The sequence below is a fragment of the Bos mutus genome, chromosome 9, assembly GCF_027580195.1.
Source record: "Bos mutus isolate GX-2022 chromosome 9, NWIPB_WYAK_1.1, whole genome shotgun sequence".
Taxonomy (NCBI): Eukaryota; Metazoa; Chordata; class Mammalia; order Artiodactyla; family Bovidae; genus Bos; species Bos mutus.
In genome coordinates, this window is record NC_091625.1 from 62,562,972 (window position 1) to 62,585,936 (window position 22,965).

General features: G+C 38.2%; 2 protein-coding genes across 7 annotated transcripts in view; one reads left to right on the top strand and one right to left on the bottom strand.

The window, feature by feature from the left end:
* The window catches only part of RARS2 (arginyl-tRNA synthetase 2, mitochondrial), a 90,351-nt gene extending 69,242 nt beyond the window's left edge, over nt 1–21,109 (top strand). For 2 of the 6 annotated variants that reach the window (XM_070376621.1, XM_070376622.1), the window contains 4 exons: nt 706–780; nt 2,378–2,441; nt 2,913–2,984; nt 20,211–21,102. In XM_070376621.1, the coding sequence (XP_070232722.1) occupies nt 706–780; nt 2,378–2,441; nt 2,913–2,984; nt 20,211–20,342 (343 nt within the window). In that variant the 3' untranslated portion in view covers nt 20,343–21,102. Of the gene's footprint in view, nt 1–705; nt 781–2,377; nt 2,442–2,912; nt 3,165–20,210 lie in introns of those variants that run through there. The other 4 variants (XM_070376620.1, XM_070376619.1, XM_070376618.1 and 1 more) reach the window with 4 other exon arrangements.
* Nucleotides 6,635–22,965, bottom strand: part of SLC35A1 (solute carrier family 35 member A1) — a 31,370-nt gene continuing 15,039 nt past the window's right edge. The window contains exons 3-8 of the mRNA XM_005902890.2: nt 17,943–18,102; nt 17,616–17,768; nt 12,144–12,210; nt 10,079–10,255; nt 9,460–9,594; nt 6,635–7,460 (exon numbers count right to left, since the gene is read on the bottom strand). Coding sequence (XP_005902952.2) covers nt 7,333–7,460; nt 9,460–9,594; nt 10,079–10,255; nt 12,144–12,210; nt 17,616–17,768; nt 17,943–18,102 — 820 coding nt within the window. The 3' untranslated portion in view covers nt 6,635–7,332. The remainder of the gene's footprint in view (nt 7,461–9,459; nt 9,595–10,078; nt 10,256–12,143; nt 12,211–17,615; nt 17,769–17,942; nt 18,103–22,965) is intronic.

Here is a 22,965-nt window from a genome sequence, read left to right on the forward strand (position 1 = left end):
GAGAATGTAAAGCCTAGTAAAAGCGTAACCTTTTAAGTTTCAGAAACAATCATCTTCTCACCCTCTGTGATAAGTGGAGGAAAATCCCTGCCTTTGTGCACCTTCCCTGAGACCATAAGCCTTTCATTTGCCTCTTGGCTTCAGGGCAGCCTCAAATACACTGGGCAGGAGACCATACTTCTGAGCTCTCACCAGAATTATCAGTGAAGCCATACTTGTCAGGAGAGACTGACTAATCTCCAGAATGTCTGGAAGGGATGTGGATGCTTAGCAACAAGGGCATTTTCTGATTGCCACACAGTGGTCTGTGGTTCTTTCCTGGGAAGAGGGGTTAGTTTACTTACATTTGGCTTACTTTTGAGGAAAAAATAAGCCAACCTGGTTTTCTTGGCAGTGAATAGACTGCTCGATTATGTTCCTAAACATGGCTGGAGACTGTGTACATTTAACAGCTATGATTTAAGTCCTTGCTTTAGGCTAGGCCTACAGGATTTTAAGATAATTTAGAAAGTACGTGCCATGGAGGAATTTGTAAGAAAGAAAAATGTGCCTTCACCTTCAAATTTACACAAGGTGGTTTTTCATATGTCTAATACCGTTAATGATATCAAGTCAACCTTTCACCATCTTTGTCTTAGCATCTTAGCGGAGGGTAATACATGCCCAGCCTTCCCCTGCCAGCCACTCCTCTCATCTTTCTTTTAGGTTCGACGAGGTACTTTATAGGTCATCTCAAGACCTTCAGCCCAGGCACATTGTCAGCTACCTTCTAACTCTAAGGTACTTTATAAACTTGCTATTTTCAGGCATTAAGTATTTGAGACCTGATATAACAAAGGACCTTTCTTTCTAAAGGTTTCCCATAGACAAATCCGTCAGCCTAAAAAATTACACACTTTAAGTTACAGGACTTCTCGCTTCATCTTTGCAGTTAGCAGTTAATGTTCATTCACTCAGTGATTGAAGGTCCTGTCACTGTCGTCCACTGAACGGGAACCAATAGCTCCATCATGGATGGTCACAGTAGAGTGCGTGTTAGGATAGAGTGGACATGAGGGCCGAGGTTAGGGCTCTCAGCCCAGCCTTGAGGGATCAGAGAGGACTTCTCAGAGGAGGGGAGTAGATGTAAGCCAGGAGAAACAAGGTGGCAGCGGAGGGAAAAGCCCCAGCTGGGCAAGAAGGTGACACATACAGGGAACTACAAACGCAGCTCTGGGAGAATGAGGAACAAATGCGTGGCCTTTTTGTTGTGCACTGAAGCATTCCGGCCTATGTTCAGGACAGTGAGGCCCATAAAAAAAGATTTAAGCAGAGGCACAGGAAAGTCAGTCTGATAGAGGGTAGAGGATGAATTGGAAAGCGAGTAGGTAACACTTTGATAGAAGTTTTGCAGTGGCTGCTTTAGAAACTCTGAATAGAGGTTGAGTCTTAGAGCAACAAAGTTGTAGCTTCTCATAAAGCTATTTAAGAAAGGAAGTATTTGCTTTTACTCAAGATTTGTTGAAATCAGAGATTTACTTGGACTTTTTTCTTGATCATGCTTTTTACCTGTCTTCCCCAGATTTATAGATTTTTGTTTCCTTTTAATTTTCACTTAGACATATAGAAATGAAGAAGCCAGAAAATCTTTATTGTCACAGTCATTGGAACCAATGTCGTAAGCATCATTTCTATGGCAGAGTATTCTTCTTGCTGCCATAACCTAAACAGAAAAAATATTTTAAGAGTGGCCAGTGTGTGCAGAGTGGGTTGATAACTAGTCTTAAACCACCACCTCACGATACAGAGGAGACAGGCCAGGCTGTGTTACATCTCATCCTGAGGGATGCCTAAATAAAGGAAAGCTAATTATTAAAAAATAATCCCTGTACTTATAAAACAGTGAAATCATAACTTTAAAGGACAACAAAATTATAATACCATCCATTACTATTAATAGTAGTGTTAGTGTTAGTTGCTCAGTCGTGTATGACTCTTTGTGACCCCATGGACTGTAGCCCAGCAGGTTCCTCTGTCCATGGGATTCTCCAGGCAAGAATACTGGAGTGGATAGCCATTCCCTCCTCCAGGGGATCTTCCCGACCCAGGGATCTTACCTAGGTATCCTGCATTGCAGATTCTTTACTATCTGAGCTACCAGGGAAGCCCTAGTAGTAGAACCAGGACCAAAAATCTAAAACAGGAGTTTCATGTGTTTCACTTTGCCAGTTAGCGACAAGCAGTGAATTCAATCTCATCCATTCAACTTTGGAAATACTCTTCAGTGGCTCTGGGCTTTGACTTGTCTAAATTGAGGGAGTGAGATTAGACATCAAGCTTATATGTCACATAGGAAACTCCTGTGGTTCTGATCCTGATTTCTCTCTTCCCGTTCCAGTCACCTCGCTGCGGTGGCACACAGAACACTGCACGTCAGAAACAGTCCTCCTGAGGTGGCCGGGGTATGTCGTATCCAGTTGCTCACTGTCATCTCTAGCATCCTCAGACTGTTATTACTGAGTCAGTCTTGTAAATGTTCCTAAAATAGCATCCTGTTGTCAGACTACAGCAGTGTACTTATACACTCAGGCAGTAACTGGAATTAGGCTGTAACAATCAACGTTACTTTCCAACATATGACAAAATATTTTCCTGCATCAGGTGATAGAGTGATTAGTTCCTCTCATCTGAAGCTGTACTTCATGGTGTTTCTGTCACTCCCATCCCACCACCCTTGAGTACCAGTCTTCCTAAAACAAATTCTAGGAATTTGTCTTTCTTTGCTCACAGCCAACCCTCGGGCACTTGGCGATATTGTTCCTACTTTAATTTAGAAGAATGTTAGAATTACTTCTAAAAGCAATTTTACTTATTCAGTTATAGTTAGCCTGTTATTGGATTGACCTTTGATCATTCTTTGATTTATTTTGTAGGCCAGACTTCACCTTTTCAGAGCTGTCCGCTCAGTCCTAGCCAACGGAATGAAACTTCTTGGAATAACACCTGTATGTAGAATGTAATTTCTAATTAAATTGCTTTTAAAATACTAAATTCTAGTTATCTATTCTTATATGCCTTGCTATTTAGAATAGAATTGACTATTATTCTGTGTCAGAATCTATATTTTATTGTCTACATTTTATTAAGTGATTTGTCAACTTATTAAATTTTTTTATCTTTTAAAATCATCTGAGTTCTCTCATGGTCAATAAGTACTAAAAAGACTTTTATAAAACTAAGTGAAGTCTTTTTAAAGTCACTTTGGTCTACTGGAGACAGAGGACTAGAGTTTAAACTCTGGCTTGAGGGTTTTTGTTTTTTAATAGAAGTATAGTTGACTTACAATATTACATTAGTTTCAGGTATATATAGTGATTCACTATTTTTATAAATTACACTGTATTTAAAGTTAATACAAAACAATGACTGTATTTCCCTGTGCAACGCAATATATCTTTCTTCCTTACCTGTTTTATACATAGTAGTTTGTATCTCTTAAGCTCTACCCGTTTTGCTTCTCCCCACTTCCCATTGGTAACCACTAGTTTGTTCTCTGTACCTGTCTTTGTTGTATTCATTTGTTTTACTTCTAAGATTCCACATATAAGTGATAACAAGAGTATCTGTCTTTCTCTGACTTATTTCACTAAGCATAATAACTAGGCCTGTCCATATGGTTGAAAATGTCGAAAATGTCAAAATTTCATTTCTTTATGGCTAATATTCATGTATATACACATCTTCTGTTGCTGGATACTATGTTGCTTCCATATTTTTGCTATTACAAACAATTCTGCTGTGAATCCGGGGGTGGGGGTGGGGGGCATAGCTCTTTGGTGTTTTTGTTTTCTTTGGATATATACCCAGGAGTAGAACTGCTGGATCATAGCCCTATTTTTAGTTTTTTGAGGAACCTCTATATTGTTTTCCAAAGTGGCTGCACCTATTTACATTCCCACCAACAGGGGGAGTTAGTCCCCACAGGTGCACACACTCCAGTCTAGTGGCACCTGGGCTTCCCCAGCCCTCCTGTCCCACCAGCCCTCTGACCAGCCAAGGGGGCTGGCTGTGTCTGACCCAGGGCTGGGGTGCCCAGATTCTCTACCCGTGTGATCTCCCTTCTGAGTCCCCTCCCTGGGGCACTAGTCCCAAACTGCCGCTTCTCCTTCCTTCCTACTGATTCTGTGTGGATCTTTCTTACAACCTTGGTGTACAAGTCTTTCTGCCCATTTCCAGTTACTTCTCAGTGAGACCTGTTCCACATGCTGATGTATGTGTTCATGGGGTGATGTGAGTTCTGGCTTGAGGTTTCTTACTATACCATTCATCCAGAAACTCTTCTTATAAATAAGATTATTTGGTTTTTTTAAAACTTGTGAAGAAAAATCTCAATTTTCTTAGGATTATGAGTGTTCTTATTAAATTTAGGGGGACCAAAATTAAGCTTTTTTGCCAATACAGCTGACTACTCCCAGAAAACAGATCTTCTACTTATCTTTTCATTGCTGTGTACAGATAACTCTTAGCACACTACATGAACTGGGGCACTGAATACATCTGAATAACAAGGAATTACTTTACAGATACCGACTTAGGATCCTTGTAAATTAGCCCATTAAAGCATATTTGAAATGGAGTTTCCCAGTTTCGTGTATCTGCATATTGTTAAGTACATTTACCTGCTTAGGGAACATGAGTAGGATGTGATCTGTTTGATAGGTTCAGCTATCCTCATCTGAGAATTTCCTTTCTGATCTGCTAAAATTTATTCTAACTATTGATACTAGAAGTCTTCTGAATACCAATGACAGTCTATGCATAGAGAAGCCAATTAGCATGAACTAAAGCTTCTTTTTTTTTTTTTTTTAAGGCTTCTTTAGTTGAGTGAGCTTAGGTTTATATTGGCAAGTATCACATACATTGTTAATCCTAGAAAAGACTCCAATCTTAAGTGAATTAGCTTCCAGATGGCTAATTCTCTACTTAAAGTATCAATATTTCTCCAGCATAAATCAGCCATGGAATAAAAACTTAAGTTGGGACCTGTTTACAGGTCTAGTATCCCCCGCCTCTTCTTTGGAAAAAGCATTCCCTTTCCCAGATCCTTAGTATTCCTAGCTTCCTTAGTATTTGAATTTTGAGTAAAATGACACAGGGTCAATGATTGCTAGAGCCAAGTCTTTGAAAAAGCAGCTCCCTGAAAGAAATGTACATTAATTCCTATAGCCTAGAGCCCTCAATTCAGTTCAGTCATTCAGTCGTTCAGTCGTGTCCGACTCTTTGCAACCCCATGAATTGCAACACGCCAGGCCTCTCTGTCCATCACCAACTCCCGGAGTCTACTCAAACTCATGTCCATCGAGTTGGTGATGCCATCCAGCCATCTCATCCTCTGTCGTCCCCTTCTCCTCCTGCCCCCAGTGCCTCCCAGCATTAGGGTCTTTTCGAATGAATCATCTCTTTGCATGAGGTGACCAAAGTATTGGAGTTTCAGCTTTAGCATCAGTCCTTCCAATGAACACCCAGGACTGATCTCCTTTAGGATGGACTGGTTGGACCTCCTTGCAGTCCAAGGGACTCCCAAGAATATTCTCCAACACCACAGTTCAAAAGCATCAATTCTTTGGCACTCAGCCTTCTTCACAGTCCAACTCACATCCATACATGACCACTGGAAAAACCATAGCCTTGACTAGATGGACCTTTGTTGGCAAAGTAATGTCTCTGCTTTTCAATATGCTATCTAGGTTGGTCATAACTTTCCTTCCAAGGAGTAATTAATTTCCAAGGAGTCTTTTAATTTCATGGCTGCAGTCACCATCTGCAGTGATTTTGGAGCCCAGAAAAATGAAGTCTGACACTGTTTCCCCATCTATTTCCCATGCAGTGATGAGACCAGATGCCATGATCTTCGTTTTCTGAATGTTGAGCTTTAAGCCAACTTTTTCCACTCTCCTCTTTCACTTTCATCAAGAGGCTTTTGAGTTCCTCTTCACTTGCTGCCATAAGGGTGGTGTCATCTGCATATCTGAGGTTATTGATATTTCTCCTAGCAGTCTTGATTCCAGCTTGTGCTTCTTCCAGCCCCAGCGTTTCTCATGATATACTCTGCATATAAGTTAAATAAGCAGGGTGACAATATACAGCCTTAATGTACTCCATTTCCTATTTGGAACCAGTCTGTTGTTCCATGTCCAGTTCTAACTGTTGCTTCCTGACCTGCATATAGGTTTCTCAAGAGGCAGGTTAGGTGGTCTGGTATTCCCATCTCTTTCAGAAGTTTCCACAGTTTATTGTGATCCACACAGTCAAAGGCTTTGGCATAGTCAATAAAGGAGAAATAGATGTTTTTCTGGAACTCTCTTGCTTTTTTGATGATCCAGCCTAGAGCCCTACAGTCTTACAAATTCCCTTTGTTGCTGTTTAATGCTAGCTAGAGTTACTTTATAGCCCTTTTTTGCAACTTGATAAAAGTCCCATATAGAAAGTTAAAAAATTTAATGGTTTGGGCTTGTGTTTATGCTTAAGCATTATCTTAATGGTCATATCTACAATACAAGTAGTGAGCAAACAGATTTCATATAATAAATTAAGTTTATTGCTGAATTTTCCCATATCATAGAAATTTTTTAAAAAAACACTGAAGTTTCACAAATTATTGAGAGCCCGACAGTTACATACTTTATTTAAAAAAGTACAAAAATGACATTAGAAATATTTTTTGAAGAAAAGTATATCCTCTAACAGCAAAGAAATATGAATCCAGACAATGAATGGCACAAAGACAGCACTTAAAGGGGTATTCAGTCACCACCCACACATCATTGTCTGAGTTTCTAAATAGATTCAGTTGGAGAAGTTACACATTCAGTTTGTTTCTGAACTAGCCTGTCTTGGTTTTGCCTCCTTTTTGTAAGAAGAGAGTCTTCACTGCTGCTGGGACTAAATACTGTACATGCCTTGGAGAATAAGGAGGGGTCAACCCTTCTCCCCTGGTACCTGAACAAGAGAACAGTTAGTACAGAAATGGCTTTGGCACTTTAACCTTTAACATAACCCCAAACCTCATTAATTGAATATTGCAGCCTCACATGATTTTTTTTTAAACACCACATCATCTCCATACTTTTATATATACATTGTTATATATACAATAATAAAAATCCTTCATTCTTAAAACAGGTTGATTCCAAACAGGTCACATTAAAACTCTGCAATTCATTCACATAGCTTTCTTCTTAATTCTTAGGCTAAACAGTTTTTGTTTTTTAAATCTACCTTCTGAAATTGACTTAAGGCTCTAGTTTAATATAAATGGTTTAGTCTTAGTAGGAATCTCTTTTGAGGCTAAAGTCACACACCGATGACTCTCTGTTTTGAATCTGTTTCTCCTTGTTGGATGGACGTAGTGTCTTGTCTGGGTAATCCATAGAGATATATAGAAACACAAACAAGAAGAGTACCCAGAGCAAAGGTGAGTGCTGGAAAGGAAAAAAAAAAAAAGAGCTTAATCTGTATTTGTGCCCTTAAAACTACATAACAATGATCAGTTTAAAATTTTGAAGACTTTGAACTGTGGGTTTACACTATCAGATTGTATGGAAAATAAATTTTAAGTGTTCTGTATTTTGATGGTAAGGTTTAGAAAAGTAATCAATTCTAGCGCCACCCCTACCCAAAAAAACAAAAAGTGGTAAAGTCAAGGGAGTGACAATCACTGACTACACACTTTTCAAGAACACATGTATCACTGTCTTGGATCACGGACCGTTGGATCACGGACCGAGAGCATACCAACATCCCTATATGCTGACTGAAAAAGCAGGGAAGTATGGATTTTCCATGATACTAGAAGCCTGTTAAAGTTTAGAGTAAGAGGTAGTTAGCAAATTCAAAAAGTTAGGTGACTAATGATTCAAACCTTTGAGGATTGCATTCCTGAATAGCAAATGAGGTGGTGATTTAATCAGTAAACTTATATTTTCTGCTAACCTTTTTTTTAATCTTCTTAATTCTGAAAATCAGGACATAACTGAATTACTTGCCCAAAGGAGGTGTTATATAACTAAATATTTGTGTCAAACTGTATATTCTGTTCAAAACTAAGCCATATTCTATTTTAGGGAATACAAGGGCACAGTCTTACTATCTTTTAAAAAAATGTCATGCAGAGAAATGACATCGAGCCATGGATTTTAATTCATCCCTAAGACAGACTAGCTTTTCCTTCAGAAAGGGGGGAAGAGGGTAAATTAAATAGAAAACTAAGATTGCTAACATTCTTAATTAAGTTCCTTGACATCAGTCAGCCAGAACACTGACCAGAAAGCATTTACACTGTTCCCAGATATTCATTAGGAGTACAGGCATAGGATTTGTTGAGCATAAAGATGGATCAAAACGCAAAGTGAAAATAAGAGAAGAAAAAACATCTAAAGGAGGGCCTAGAAATGGAAAGCAGCTGCCTTTATACAGAACACCTGTGTGCCAGGCACTGTTCGAATAAGCACTTCGCCTAAAATAACCCTAGGAGATGGGTGATCTTGTTCCCAATTTACAGACACAGAAACTGAGACGTGGGTTAAGTAACTTCCCCAAGGCTGTTCAGCTAATAAATGGTACAAGCAAGATTTGAACCATACTACCAATTTTTTTCTAAGGTATCTACAACATTGATGTTCTTCTATTTGCATTTATAACAAGTCAGTTTTAAAATGAAATGTAAATACAGGCCAGATCTAATTCTTTATGTTGATATTTGACAGATTTTCCTCATGTATTAGTTTATGGTATATCTGATAAGTCAGTATCTCTGCTTAAATAATTCAGAAGCCAATTAATAGTGGATATGGCTAGGGAAAATCAGGAGGACAAGCATAAAGGAGGTGCCAGAATGCCAGCTACAGTCATGACTTTATTAATTACGTATTAAATGAAATAAAGATAGCTTTATAAAAGAAAATTTAGATTTGGATTGTAGTTTCAAAAGCAGGTTATACCCAAGTCTAAAACGGAAGGTACAAACTAAGGGGGAAATGAAGTTTTACTGTTCTTTCCTCAAAAAAAAAAAAAGCCAAGTTTACAGTAATTCCCTGGGGTAAGTAATCAATTCCTCAAGTCCTTCTGTTTCTTTTCTTGTGTACCTAGTCATACTGTATTCACACTGAAGCACTTAAGCTGTCTTGTATATAATACCTGGGAAACAGGAAGGCCCTGACTGCAAAAATGCTCTTCCTACTGAGTAGCCTGCTCACTCTCACACAGAAGTAACACCCTTGGTTTAAGCTCTGGAACCACTTAAATAACAAGTACCGTGAACCCCACATTCCACACATATATGATGCACTTCTAGGATAAACTATAGCAAAACTAAGGAATTTCTGTAAACACTATAAGCAACTGCCATATTTAATAAAAGATGAACCAAGGAAATGAGAAGCTCTTCCCTGTTAAAAACTTACAGTACAAAGTAAGACATACTTATCTGTAATCCAAACAGCATCACTGAAGCAATGGTAGACAGGACAATGGCAGCTGCCGCAGAAAAGCCTTTCATGATATTGTCTGTGTATTTGACCACTATAGACGTGTAGAGGCCTCCAACACTGGCAAGGACTTGTGTACAGAAAGAAAGAGAATCTTAACACTCATATGAAACATTCTATGACGGTGGGGCACTTTTCATCCCCAGAGATGCCATTAATTTACCTAGGAAAATGCTATTTTCCTTAGACGCAGCCTTCTCAGAGAGTTTGTACTAAAAGTGAGTTGTAATTCCTACAAAACATTGTTTTTCAGATGCCCAAAGGGCTATGTACTCTACTACTAAACTGTACACACTTATTGCTAACACATTAGGTACTTTTGATTGTGAAGGCAAAAATTGTTTTGGGATAGCTTTGCCACAAAAGTAAGTCAATAAAATCAAAATTACATTTTCAAGCTGGTATTCTCAGTATCAAAGGAACAATTTTAAAATGCTATAAAGGCTTAAATGACATCTAACATATTACATAATATAATATATACTATATTATTATATTGTTAATATTTTTTTTAAAAAAGATCTACCTAGAACCTTTAATTCCTAGATACTTACAGATGACAAACCAGACATAATATGTGTAACCAAAGAAAAATCCTTTTTCTTTAATTTCAGCTCCATCTGACAAGTAGACGCCAACTAATGTCACAACAATCCCCGATAGATACATCTGAATGTTTCTCACCCAAAGGGAAGTGTCTGAACTCTTTAAAACTTTTTCAAAATATACTCCTGAAAGAAAATTAAGCATGCAAATATGAAATAGATATTATTAGAAATTAAAATGTCTTTCATTTAGAATAAAAATCTAAAGATATAAAGTATATGATTTAGGAAACATTTTATTAATTTGATGCACGTTTATTATGCTGGTTATGACACATGCCATACTGAACATTACCAGTTTGTTTTTACAGAGCATATAGAATTAATAACCAAGAGGGAGCTTTCTAACCCACATTTAATAGGAAATCTTAATATTGTTAAGTTTCTGCCTTTATTATAGCAGTGAGCTAGATCACCAAAGCTGTCTACTAATGCCAATGAAACACTTGGTTTGGTCAGCTAGAAAACTATACTGTTAAGAGTCAATTATCTTAATCATACTCCTATAGTATCTGCTTAGTGATGAATACTCTCCACTTTGCAAAATAACCTATATAATCACCACCAGGAATTTTTTTTTCAGAATAAGTAACACAACCAAAATAAAATTTAAATAGAACCTGCTGAGTGAAGCCACTTTCCTTTAAAGCAGGGGTCCATAGGCCAAGTTCATACACACTGTCAGAAGGAACATGAATTCCCTAACCAGACAGTGTTTTGTGGATATCTGTGTTTTTCTGAGGTTGATGATCCATAGCTTTTTAGGTACTCCAAAAAAGCACGTAACTTCTCCCTCAAAAAGTCATATAGCACAGCTATAAGTTCTATACTTGAAATGAATGCGTGTTTAACAAGAACATTAAAGAGTTTCGTTACAAACGCTAGAGACTCTGCCACTAGAGTACCCATCAACTAAAATGAAATGAAAACCAAGATTTTTTTCTTTGATGAACCTATGTTGGAAAGAGCCAGAGAATGGAAACAAACGTAATGGCTACTCCTATTTCTAACTTTGATTTTCCTCATCTGGAAAAACCATTCAACTACTCAGTTCTCAGTTACTCCAAGCATAGAGGGGTATTAAACCACCTACTGTTTCCTCACTTGTGTACTGAGAGGTTGAACTAAACAGAATGTTGGACACACTTTAACTGTTCAAAATAGTGCTAAAAATCAAATAGTATATTATTTCGAGTGTAAGTCAATTTTTGTTTCTGATTTGCTGTTTAAGAATAAAAGTCTAGCATAATGCTGTCATTAAGTTTATTCCTAAATTTAGATTTTCCCCTCTTATCAAATGACTAGATGAAGAGAGAAAAAGATTACTTTCCCAGTCAAAAATAAAGTACTATAAAATAAAAAAATAGTCTTAACTCTTGAAATAGCACAAATAAATAATAAAGATGTATAGCTATAACTAATATACCCTTTCAGTTTCTTCTCCATTGGAACTATTTGTAAAACATCTCATTTCTTATATTGCACTTAACATTCATACTTTTGTCTCTTCTTGATTCAGTGAAGGATTGCTTTTCCCTACACATGTGAGTCCAGACCTCCATGTTTATCTGATATTAGTGGTTTTGATTCTTCTCTCCCTTTTTGGCTCTTACTTCTGGGTACTAGGTTTTCTGAGGTATTTTCCACCTCCCTTTCCTCCCTACTCCATAATTCCTAATCTGTTGAAGCAGAGAAAGAAATTGAGAGTATGAGGGAAATACAGATAGCAAGCTGGTAACTAGCAACCTAAAGCAGCTGAATCTAGCCTGAGGTCAGTGCCAGAAAAATAGAAATACTTGAGCTTTCTGATGGCTAACTTATTACATTTTCAGAGGTCTTTTTTCATTTATTTTGGGGTTCTTAGATGGACTGGGAATAATCAACGATGACAAATACATTCTTAGGTAACTGCAAAAATGAGTAAGGACTGAGATCTAAGCTGAGTTAAACACTACTACATGCTTCCTAGAAAAACAATTTGACAACTGAATAAAGTGGTGCTTTTATGATTTACCTGCAAATCCTGAGCACAATACAGCAACAGCTATAGCACCAAATCCTAACAGTGGATTCTGTTCCACCTGCAATAGTAATGTTTTAAAAGTTATTCTTAGTGACTAAAAACACAACTCATCCAAGAGACCAAACAAATGAATACAAAAATCTGTTTACAGTTCTACTGAAAGTATGTGTATCAGACACAGCTTTTCTGTAGAATAAGACAGGACCAAACAAAATGCCATCCCAGGGACAGACAAAAGTATTAAGTTAAAAACATACTGGTCAAATCACAGGCACAATAAATGATAACCATGTGTGGCTTCTTCCTAATAACAGTGGCACCTGAGCATAGAATTGTGCATAGTCAGCCACCTGTTGGCCTTCCCAGGCGGTGCTAGTGGCAGAGAACCTGCCTGCCAAGGCAAGAGACACGGGTTCGCTCCCTGGGTTGGGAAGATCTGGAGGAGGGCATGGCAACCCCTCCAGTATCCTTGCCAGGAGAATCCTACAGACAGAGAAGCCTGGTGGACTACAGTCCATGGGATCACAAAGAGTCAAACACGACTGAAGCAATTTAGCATGCAAGCAGCAGCCACCACTTAATTTTAACTTCTGACACCACCATAAATCAAGCCCTTATAGGATCAATCATGGAAATGACGACACTTTGACTTGTTTTATTCCCTATCACCTATGGGATAAAGGACTTGTAAGATTTCCAGCTTTACTGAATTTTTATCAGATATTAATAGCATGACTTTTATGTACCATATACACTATTTTAGATACTAAATGAATAAAGAGGAAGCTGATACACAGCGCTGATTAACATGTATATATATTCATAATACTTTGCTAACAGATGCAGGTATATGGACCCCCAACCTATTGTTTCAACTTTATTTCCTCTTTCCTAAACTAACCCTCAGGAGCTTTCATCAGTCTCTTCTCAGAGATCAATGTTATCTGAGTGGTAGCACTCAGAAACTACAGGGTTGAGACACATGACTGTAACGTGATAAGCACATACCTTGTTCAAAACAAATAAGCCTGATATAAGGAGAGTATTACTTTAAGGACCTGAGAGAGAAGATATCTGCATGAAGATAAAAGGAGAAATAGAAGATACTATGAACTAATGATTCTGAAAGTATGGTCCCTGGAACAGCAGCAGCAGCAGCAGCATCACCTGTTAGAAATGAAAACTGACAGGCATTCCCCAGACCTACCGAATCATAAACTGTTAGCCTCCACCCTCATAATCTGTTTAACCTTCCTGTTAATTCTGATGTACACTGTTTTGAGGACCACTGCTATAGACTACAATGGATTAACATGGATGCTTTCCTAATATAAACTATAAGACTGGCATAGAGATGAGAAAAAATAATGGAAGGACACTAGAAAGCTCAAGCTACTAAATATAATGTCTGACAAATTCTTGGCTTTTCTGCCAGTTTAATCTCTACAGTTAGGAAAAATGGTGATAGACACTGACTGCTCCTCTAGACTTAATTCTAACTGATAAACTACTGGGCGATGAAGTAGAAGTCATGGAAACTTAAGGGCAGTGTTTTAAGAGGATAAGCAACAGCCAAACACAGCATAGTTAAGACCTGAGCTCCAGTCTTGAATAAATGAAAATTCAAAGAAATAAAACTGAGAAATTCCATAGCTAGTGGGAAGATGGTTCAAGAAGGATAAGAGTTTCAGAAGAATGAGATTCTCATGAATAGTAAACAAGTCAGGTGTCACTAGTTAAGGGCATCTTCAATGAATTCTCATTTTATAGGAACACTAAGAAAAAAAATTACAGTATACAAAACCAAGAGGAACCAACCAGGAATTTTAGTATCAAAAAAACTGAAAACTCAGAATAAGTGGAGGCTTGCAAAAATACTTTGAAGAAGGCCTTTAAAAGAAAAAAGTGTTTCTTTGGCTAAATGACATACTATTAGAGAGCAAGAAAATAAGAGTTACCCAAATATAGTTTCCACTTTCTCTGTGAATAATGATTTTAAATGAATGAATGAATGGAAAGTTAAGTCCAAGATGTGTGGTTTGCTATCATAAAAACACCTACCTAAATTGAGAAGCATCTTGACTAAGAACAGTAGCAAGTCAAGATAGTGTTCACTATATCTCTGAATATTACTAGGGCATGGAAACTATGCCAGAAAATCTGAATTGGGCAAATACTGTCCTGATTTTCAGAAAGGCAGAGCAGAGGAAAAGCTGCAGAAATTATCAAGAGCAGCTTGAGAAGTTGAAGGCAGGCCAGTACACTCACCAAAAGCACAGACTCAAGAGCCACACCGCCTGGGCTCAAGCAAGGTCACTGTGGACCCACTGCTAAGCTTCTTTCCCTATCAGTTTCCTCATATGAAAATGGAAATAAATACACACATCTCATATGATTGGTGTGGGCATAAGTGAGTTCATGTGTGTAAAGCACTTAGAACATTGCTAATAACTAGTGTGACTGCAGTGCTGTTACTGAATACAAGCAAAATCACAGAACAGATGACTTATAGAGCTTAAAAAGTCTAATGGTCATCACACACACACACAGTGTGGCTTCAAGAAGAAGATGACATACCAAATTGTCTTACTGAAAGGATTCCTAGTTAAGTGATGAGGGGAATTCCACAGAGATAATGTTCAGTAAGAAATCTGTCAGATTTGCATAGTATTTTTGTTACTAAGACAGAGAAATGGAGTGAGGATAACTAGTTCTATTCATAGCTGAGTGAATGCTCATATAGCAAAGTGCTAATTAACAGAATAAAACCAAGCTAGACCCACAACCACTATCAACCAGCCAGGCATATGAATGAGCCACCAGAGAAACAGCTCCTCCAAGCCTAGGCAAGTCTTCAGCTGCCTGCAGCCCTGGCTGATATCTTGACTGCAACCTCTTATGAGACCCCTCAAGCCAGAATGTCTAAAAGAAGCCAGAGCTCAGGCACCCTTGAATTCCTGATTCATGAAAACTGTCAGAGATAACAAATGTTTCTTAAGCTAGAGGACAAAAAAGAGTCAAAGAGAGATCTAAAGCCATGTCCACAGAACTCTGATCCTGTCCTGTCTAAAATTTTCAGTGAAGACCCAGAAGACATATGTGTTGCATCTGCAGAAAGCATAATAACATTTCAAGAAAAAGCTAACAACCAATAAGGACTGGAAAGTCCTCAGAGGCTTGAACATTAACCCAAAGCTAACAAGATGGGCTTAATAAATATAAACACATCTTGCACTTTGGTTTAGAAGCCTGCTGCACAAAACACATCTGAGAAAAACTGTGTGTGTGTGTGTGTGTGTGTGTGTGTGTGTGTGTGTGTGTGTGTGTGTGTGAAACAGCTACATGTGGTTATATAATCAGTTACAGAATGGATAGCCACCTCCAACCAAAAAAAAAAAAAAAAAACCCTGATATAACCTTAGGCTGACTGAACAAGTCTAGAGGTAATTAGCGAACTACAACTCAGCTCAGTTGGTAAAGAATCTGCCTGCAATGCAGGAGACTCGGGTTCTATCCCTGGCTCAGGAAGATCCCCTGGAGAAGGAAGTGGCAGCGCACTCCAGTATTGTCGCCTGGAGAATCCCATGGACAGAGGAGCCTGGTAGACTACAGTCCATGGGGTCACAAGAGTCAGACACAACTTAGCAACTAAACCACCACCAACCACCACCACCACAACTCACACTATTCAGTCAACATCTGGAGATGGTATGAGCTTTGGGGACATACTGAGGAAAAACAATGGCTAAAGGCATCTAGAAAAGAAATACAAGGCAGCACTGGCACGAGCCAGGGATCACAAAGTCTCCAGAAGGCATATTATAGAAAGAAACAAGGTTCTCTCAATAGTGGGACAGAAAAAGACACAGAGGGTAGGGTTGTGACACTGTTCTCAGACATTCCAAGGATCATCATGTGGAGCTAGCAGGGGTCTGAGTTACTCTGATGAGAGCAGGGAACAAGAGGCAGTTACAGGAAGCTTCATTCTGTTCAAGATACGAAAGAACTTTCTAGAGTGCTCCAGTAGTCAAATTCTCTGCTTTAGTTTACTAAGCTTTTCATACACATTACCTATGTGAGGTGGACATTTGCTAAACATGTAAAGTGGTCCTGGAAGTTCATATTTAACTTTTAAGTGTTTGCATTATTTCCCAGACAAATAATTTCTCCAATGGTCTACATCCGAGTTACAATGCAGTACATATTTGATCAGTGTTTGAAATGTCACCAAGAATATAAGCACATTTAAACATCATGTAAAGACAATAAAAACTTAATTTAAAACTCAGTTTCTGAGGAAAAAAACTCTTCAGCCAGGCCAGAAAGTACGTAAAAAGCTGACTTTTTCTAGTTTCACAAGCTCTGTATACCTCCCCGGCTGCCTTCCGCTCCTAAAAGACCATGGGCCCCCTATGGTCATACCACTCTGAACTCCTCTGATCTTGGAGGCTAAGCAGGGTGGGACCTGGTTAGTACTTGGATGGGAGAACCCATGGTCTCTCATTTGGGAAGAATATGCAGAAGGAAGCTCCTGGCCTTCAGATCCTCCACTGTGGTTCTTCTTTCTACTCTTTGGGAAAACAACCAATTAAAGCATATAATACTTTTTTTAAAAAATCAGGTATATACCTTAATATTTAACTCTTGGACTAAAAGACGTGAAGGCGCCTTTTGCCCTATTTTAGTTATCAATTATCAGGAAAACCACTACTACTCCTCTCTAAGCCCAATTGTTGACAGTGGTTGTTATGTACAAAGCAAAAATTTTTGTGACTGCAAGAGAACATGAAAATTAGATGGAGAAAACTTTGCCCGGTATTTCTGAGAAAACGTCTAAAAGAGGCCTAGAAATTCTGAACATATACACTGTGTGGAAGTTTGCACAATTTGAGTCACAGGTTAGCTGTTAACTGTGGAACTTTGGATAAGTTACTTCCTCTCTTTGAAGTTACTTCAATTTTGTTATCCATAAAATGAAGGAGGGGCATTATATTGAGTTTAAGATACCATCCATCTCTAACGTATTTTATGCATATTTCTCCTCTTTAAAAAAAAGAAGCCAGTATACCTCTCCTTAACAATAACATTTTCCTGAGGAGAAAAAAGGATATATGTAAGGCAAAGGTTCAAAGTGAAAGTGAAGTCGCTCAGTCATGTCCAACTCTTTGCGATCCCATGGACTGTAGCCTACCAGGCTCCTCCATCCATGGGATTTTCCAGGCAAGAGTACTGGAGTGGGTTGCCATTTCCTTCTCCAGAGTATCTTCCCGACCCAGGGATTAAATCCCGGTCTTCCGCATTGTAGGCAAATGCTTTACTGTCTGAGCCACCAGGGAAGTCTGGCAAAGGTTATTTTCACTCAAAGAAATATAATCAAGCTCCATGCATCAGTGTGACTGTCTGAAGTGCATAAGACTTTAAAAAGTTTCCCAGTTTAGTTACATTAAGTATTTTGTTTCTTACCACGACTTTCGTGGCTTGGGCTGGTTTCCACTGTACGAGTATGACTCCCCCACACAGCATAAAAACTGAAATCCACTGTAACTTGCTAAGCGTCCGGTTTAACATTAAAACAGTACATAGAGCAGTGCAGGGAATCTTCAATTGGTACGTCACCTAAGAACAAAACAATGAACTAATCAACTCAGCTAACATTAGACTCTGACACAAATATATCTGGTATCATTAATAGAACTGAGAAAAATATTTGATAGTGAGATAAAGGGTTAATAAAAATCCTTTCACCATAAAAACGTTTTTAAAGATTCTGCACTTTTGATTACCACCTACCTGGTACACTGCTGCATCCAGATTGCTCAGAGCTAGAAAAGCCATGTTGTTCTGCACAGCATACACTAAGGAAGGCACGCTCAACTTCATCAGCTCCTTGGGGCTCCCCAAGACATTCTCTCTCAAAGATGCCTTGAATCTACCCAGATTACCAGTTTCTCTTTGAAAACAAAAAGGGGAAATGAGAGGAGGTGAGGAAGAACATGAAAGGTCATCCTGTTAGATACCATCACAGGTAGGGGAGCTACAATGCGTTAAGTTCACTGATAGAATTTAGCAAACTTAGTTTATTTTTAGAATTTTTGACTAATTTTAGATTTATTAAAAGAAATATACCAACAATAAGTGGAAAACAATTACAATTTCTATTTGGGAAAATATGACAACTTGGTTTACCATCATCCACCTCTGCTCAGAGCTCCAGAGGCTTCTGAGTAAATGAAATTATGAGATAACAGGAAACCAGAATTGCTGATATTACCCATAAAAAATTAATCCCTGCCACTTTAACTGCCATTATATCAAGTTTACCCTGATTATTTTTTAGATTAATCAGACTGCATATCTGTTTTAAACAATTTTTAATTACAATAGATTTAAACTGCAAACAAAAGGAAAAAGCTTTAGTACTTAAAGAAGTTACTTGAGATTAATTTATAAATATTGACCTGCATCACTCAATGAGATAAGAATAGGAATTGAGTGATGTAGGTCAATATTATTTGTAAACTAATTCGGTGTTTGTGCAATATGGTGGACAATAAATCTTTAGATAACCATATTCTCATAAAACTCAAGTATGTATCTATATAACTTTGCAGGAAATCTGAATAATTAATACCAGTAAACTATCTACAGTGTACATAAAGTTCACTACTTGACTGCATATTGATTAATGCATGCTCTTAAGTATTCTTATTTTTCTGCAGGAGGAACTATTAATAGCTAATCTGACTCATACTTTCCCCTGCTATAAATCAGCTCATTTATTCCCTGAAAATACATATCAAAGAACACTTTCATAAGCATCAACACCAAAAAATGTTATATCAAAAGGCTCCTAACTACAGCTCAAAATATCCTTAAGTGGACCATAATGCTTCATTGGGAAGACCAATCTATGTCAACTCACAATGAGCCTCCAAATTTTCGGTTAACATATTAGAATCAACAGTCACTAACTGGGTATTTTCATATTAAATAGGGCAAAAATAATTACCCAGGTTCTGACGGGGAGCAAAAAGTCCATAATGTTGAACCGACTACCCATGCCTTTTCACCACAGAACACTACAGCCCCCAAGAAAATACTTAAGACAGGAAAGTTGGCCTGGACCACAGAAACACATGATGTCCTTAGTTACAGACCATCTGCTGCCAAATTCAATACACTCCACACCACAATGGGAAATCCTCATGCTGAAAAGTAACACACAGCCTAGAGAGGACAAATGCCATCCAGAAGAGGGAGAGAATACAAGAAAGATGACTGTACTGGGAAAATCTACATAGAGATTTCCAGACACCTGAAGTTTGGCCCTTTAAACCTTTAACATTTTTTTTAAAAAAAAAAAAAAACACAAATCTATGATGTTCCATATAATTCTCCGCATCTTAAAAGAGTAAAAAGAAAAATTTCTCAAATTTTCCATTATAAAACTGAAGATAAAAAAAGATTAAAAAGAATCACAGAGGTCCAACTCAAAGAACCATTTTAACAGGTGATATATTAGAAAACATAATTGAACATTTTGTCATAATTCTAAGAAGCACCTTATGATGGACGAAATATAAATCTTACAGAACACCACTTTCACTGAACCGTTACTTTATGTCCTTCCAAAATACTTACTTTTCTACTGATGTGTCTTCAGGGTGGTTCCCTAAGGAACTCCTGAAAGATGGGTACCAGTTTGTACCCATCTTTTATGTTCTACTTCCTTTCATGTCTATGTATCTCCCATATACGATTCCTCAAGCTCTAGTTTAGTGGCTATTTATCCCTCCTCTAATCCCCATCTATGGGCAATGCCACCCCACATCCACTCCACAGAGATACTCTAAACACTCAAGAGTATCAGGTGAACTACTGGCTGTCCAGAGATCAGAGTTGGTCTCTTTATCACTGACTCTCTTGCTCTGCACGAGTATGGGCTGCTTACAGATCTGATTGCTTCTTCTATTAACCACCATGCCTGCAACAATAATCAGGGTTGCTGTGGCACCTTTTCTCCATGTCACTTTTTCTTATCACTTCTACACTTTTCAGCTTTCACATCAAAAGAAGGGCTGTGAGACATCACCGGTCAATCTGAATACTCCACTTCTTCAATGTAGCAAAACCAGCAGAGTATGGTGTACTGTGTCCGGATTAACCTTCAGGTCTGTGGCTCCTTATTAGATCCTTTTTATTGGATCTTTTTTCTTGGATGCTTAGGAATTACTACTTCTTCATTGCCAAGAAGGCTTTAGTATCTTTTTCTGGTTTCTTCTCTAATGCAGATATTAGAGAAGCCAAGGTCTACCAGAATGCTATTAGTGGAAAGCTCAAACTTCACCACAGAATTATATCAATATTATGTAATTATAACAAGACATTTGGAAATAAGTTACAAAAAATAGCAGAGGTAGCTAGAAGAACTTGTAAAAGAAAACAAAAGCTCAAGAATAATTAATGACATTGTAGAGTAAAATAAAGGTCCATATAGTCAAAGCTATGATTTTTCCAGTAGTCATGGATGGATGTGAGAGTTGGACCATAAAGAAGGCTGAGCGCCAAAGGATTGATGCTTTCAAATTGTGGTGCTGGATAAGACTCTTGAGAGTCCCCTGGACTGCAAGGAGATCAAACCAGACAATCCTAAAGGAAGTCAACCCTGAATATTCATTGGAAGGACTGACGCTGAAGCTCCAATACCTTGGCCACTTGATGCAAAGAGCCGACTCACTGAAAAAGACCCTGATGCTGGGTAAGGTTGAAAGCAAAAGAAGAGGGTGACAGAGGATGAGATAGATTGCATCACTGACTCAACAAACATGAGTCTGAGCAAACTCCAAGAGATAGTGAAGGACAGGAAAGCCTGGCATGCTGCGTTCCATGGGGTCATGAAGAGTTGGACACCACTTAGCAACTTTCTAAATAACAACTCAACAAACATGAGTCTGAGCAAACTCCAAGAGATAGTGAAGGACAGGAAAGCCTGGCATGCTGCATTCCACGGGGTCATGAAGAGTTGGACACCACTTAGCAACTTCCTAAATAAAGAGATTTATTTAATAAAGTGTCCGACTCTTTGCGACCCCATGGACTGTAGCCCGCCAGGCTCCTCTGTCCATGGGATTCTCCAGGCAAGAATACTGGAGTGGGTTGCCATTTCCTTCTCCAGGGGATCTTCGCAACCCAGGGATCGAACCTGGGTCTCCTGCATTGCAGGCAGACACTTTATCCTCTGAGCCACCAGGGAAGCCCTAGTGAAAGGAACACATAAAAACCAAAGGCCATTTTTTCTTCCATTTTCCCACCCTGATATTTTCTTGGAAATCAAATCCCATGCACTTTAATGAGTATATTTTGTTAAAAGCAAATTTATTGAATCTAATTATATAAATGACATTGTGAGATAAGAGAAAGCATGTCTAAAATAAAAAAGCATATTTAAAAAAAAATAGTCTGTCCCATTAAATTTACTGTTTGATTTTTATCACTGGAAAAGAATCTATGTTCAACCTCTTGTTACCTGAAGATATGCTGAAGCTCCGTGTTGATTGTAGACAGATTCTGCTGCTGCCTACCCCCCTAAATTTCCTACTAACCAGCTGAAACCAATTCTTTCTGATCTATGTTTGGTCAAAAGTAGGTCTCATTCTTCCAGCTCCTGATCTGACAAGAACTACTAGGAGACCTAAAATCCTTGGCTAGGTTACCAAGGCACTGTGTAAAATGGAATAATAATACAGCACAAGTTACTCTTGAGCTTAAGAAATTGCAGTTTTGCTTACAAATTTCTTATCTGCAAAGTTAATCTTCATTCATTATTCTAGGTAATACTATGAAATAGTAAAATAATTTTCTCCAGTCTTACATGGATAAGTAGTTCAAAGATTTAAGATGCATTTATTACTAGACACACACAAAGTAATATGTTTATTTACACATCCTTCTAGGTTTCTTGGAGAAAGCAATGGCACCCCACTCCAGTACTCTTGCCTGGAAAATCCCAAGGAGCCTGGTGGGCTGCAGTCCATGCATGGGGTCGCTAGAGTCGGACAAGACTGAGCGACTTCACTTTCACTTTTCACTTTCCTCTTTCCTGCATTGGAGAAGGAAATGGCAACCCACTCCAGTGTTCTTGCCTGGAGAATCCCAGGGATGGGGGAGCCTGGTGGGCTGCCGTCTATGGGGTCACACAGAGTCCGACACAACTGAAGTGACTTAGCAGCTAGGTTTCTTTAGTCTTTACAGGCTGTGGTGGACAGCAAATTACAAAAAGCTGACTTTGTTCTAAGACAATGTAACAATGTTTGCACTTCCTTTTTCATATCACCAATGACAGATGTAAATCAAAAGTGTTCATTTTAATAGCTATGACAGAGTTTAGTAAAGCTAACTAGCAATTTTCCTGTGAATTGTAGTAATTATTTTATGAACCTAAAACATTTTTACATGTATTTGTTTTATGTTTCAACTGGATTATAACTTAGAAATCAATAACTTAACATTCAAATACTTGCTTTTGCATCAGACTGCTAAGCTGCTCCCCTCTCCACAAAATAGGATGTTTATTTCCTTTACCATATGAGTGGTCTGACTCATACATATACGACTCATTCATATGTATATAACTCATACATATGCACAACAGTGTATATTAAAAGATAATTATGTCTTTGTTTTACAATTGCAGAAGGCTGGATACAATCCAAATGTCCATCAATAGAAACTGGTCTATATAATACATCTGTATAATAGAATACCACACAGCTCTTCAAAAAAATAAGACAGATTTCTATGTATGGACATGGAA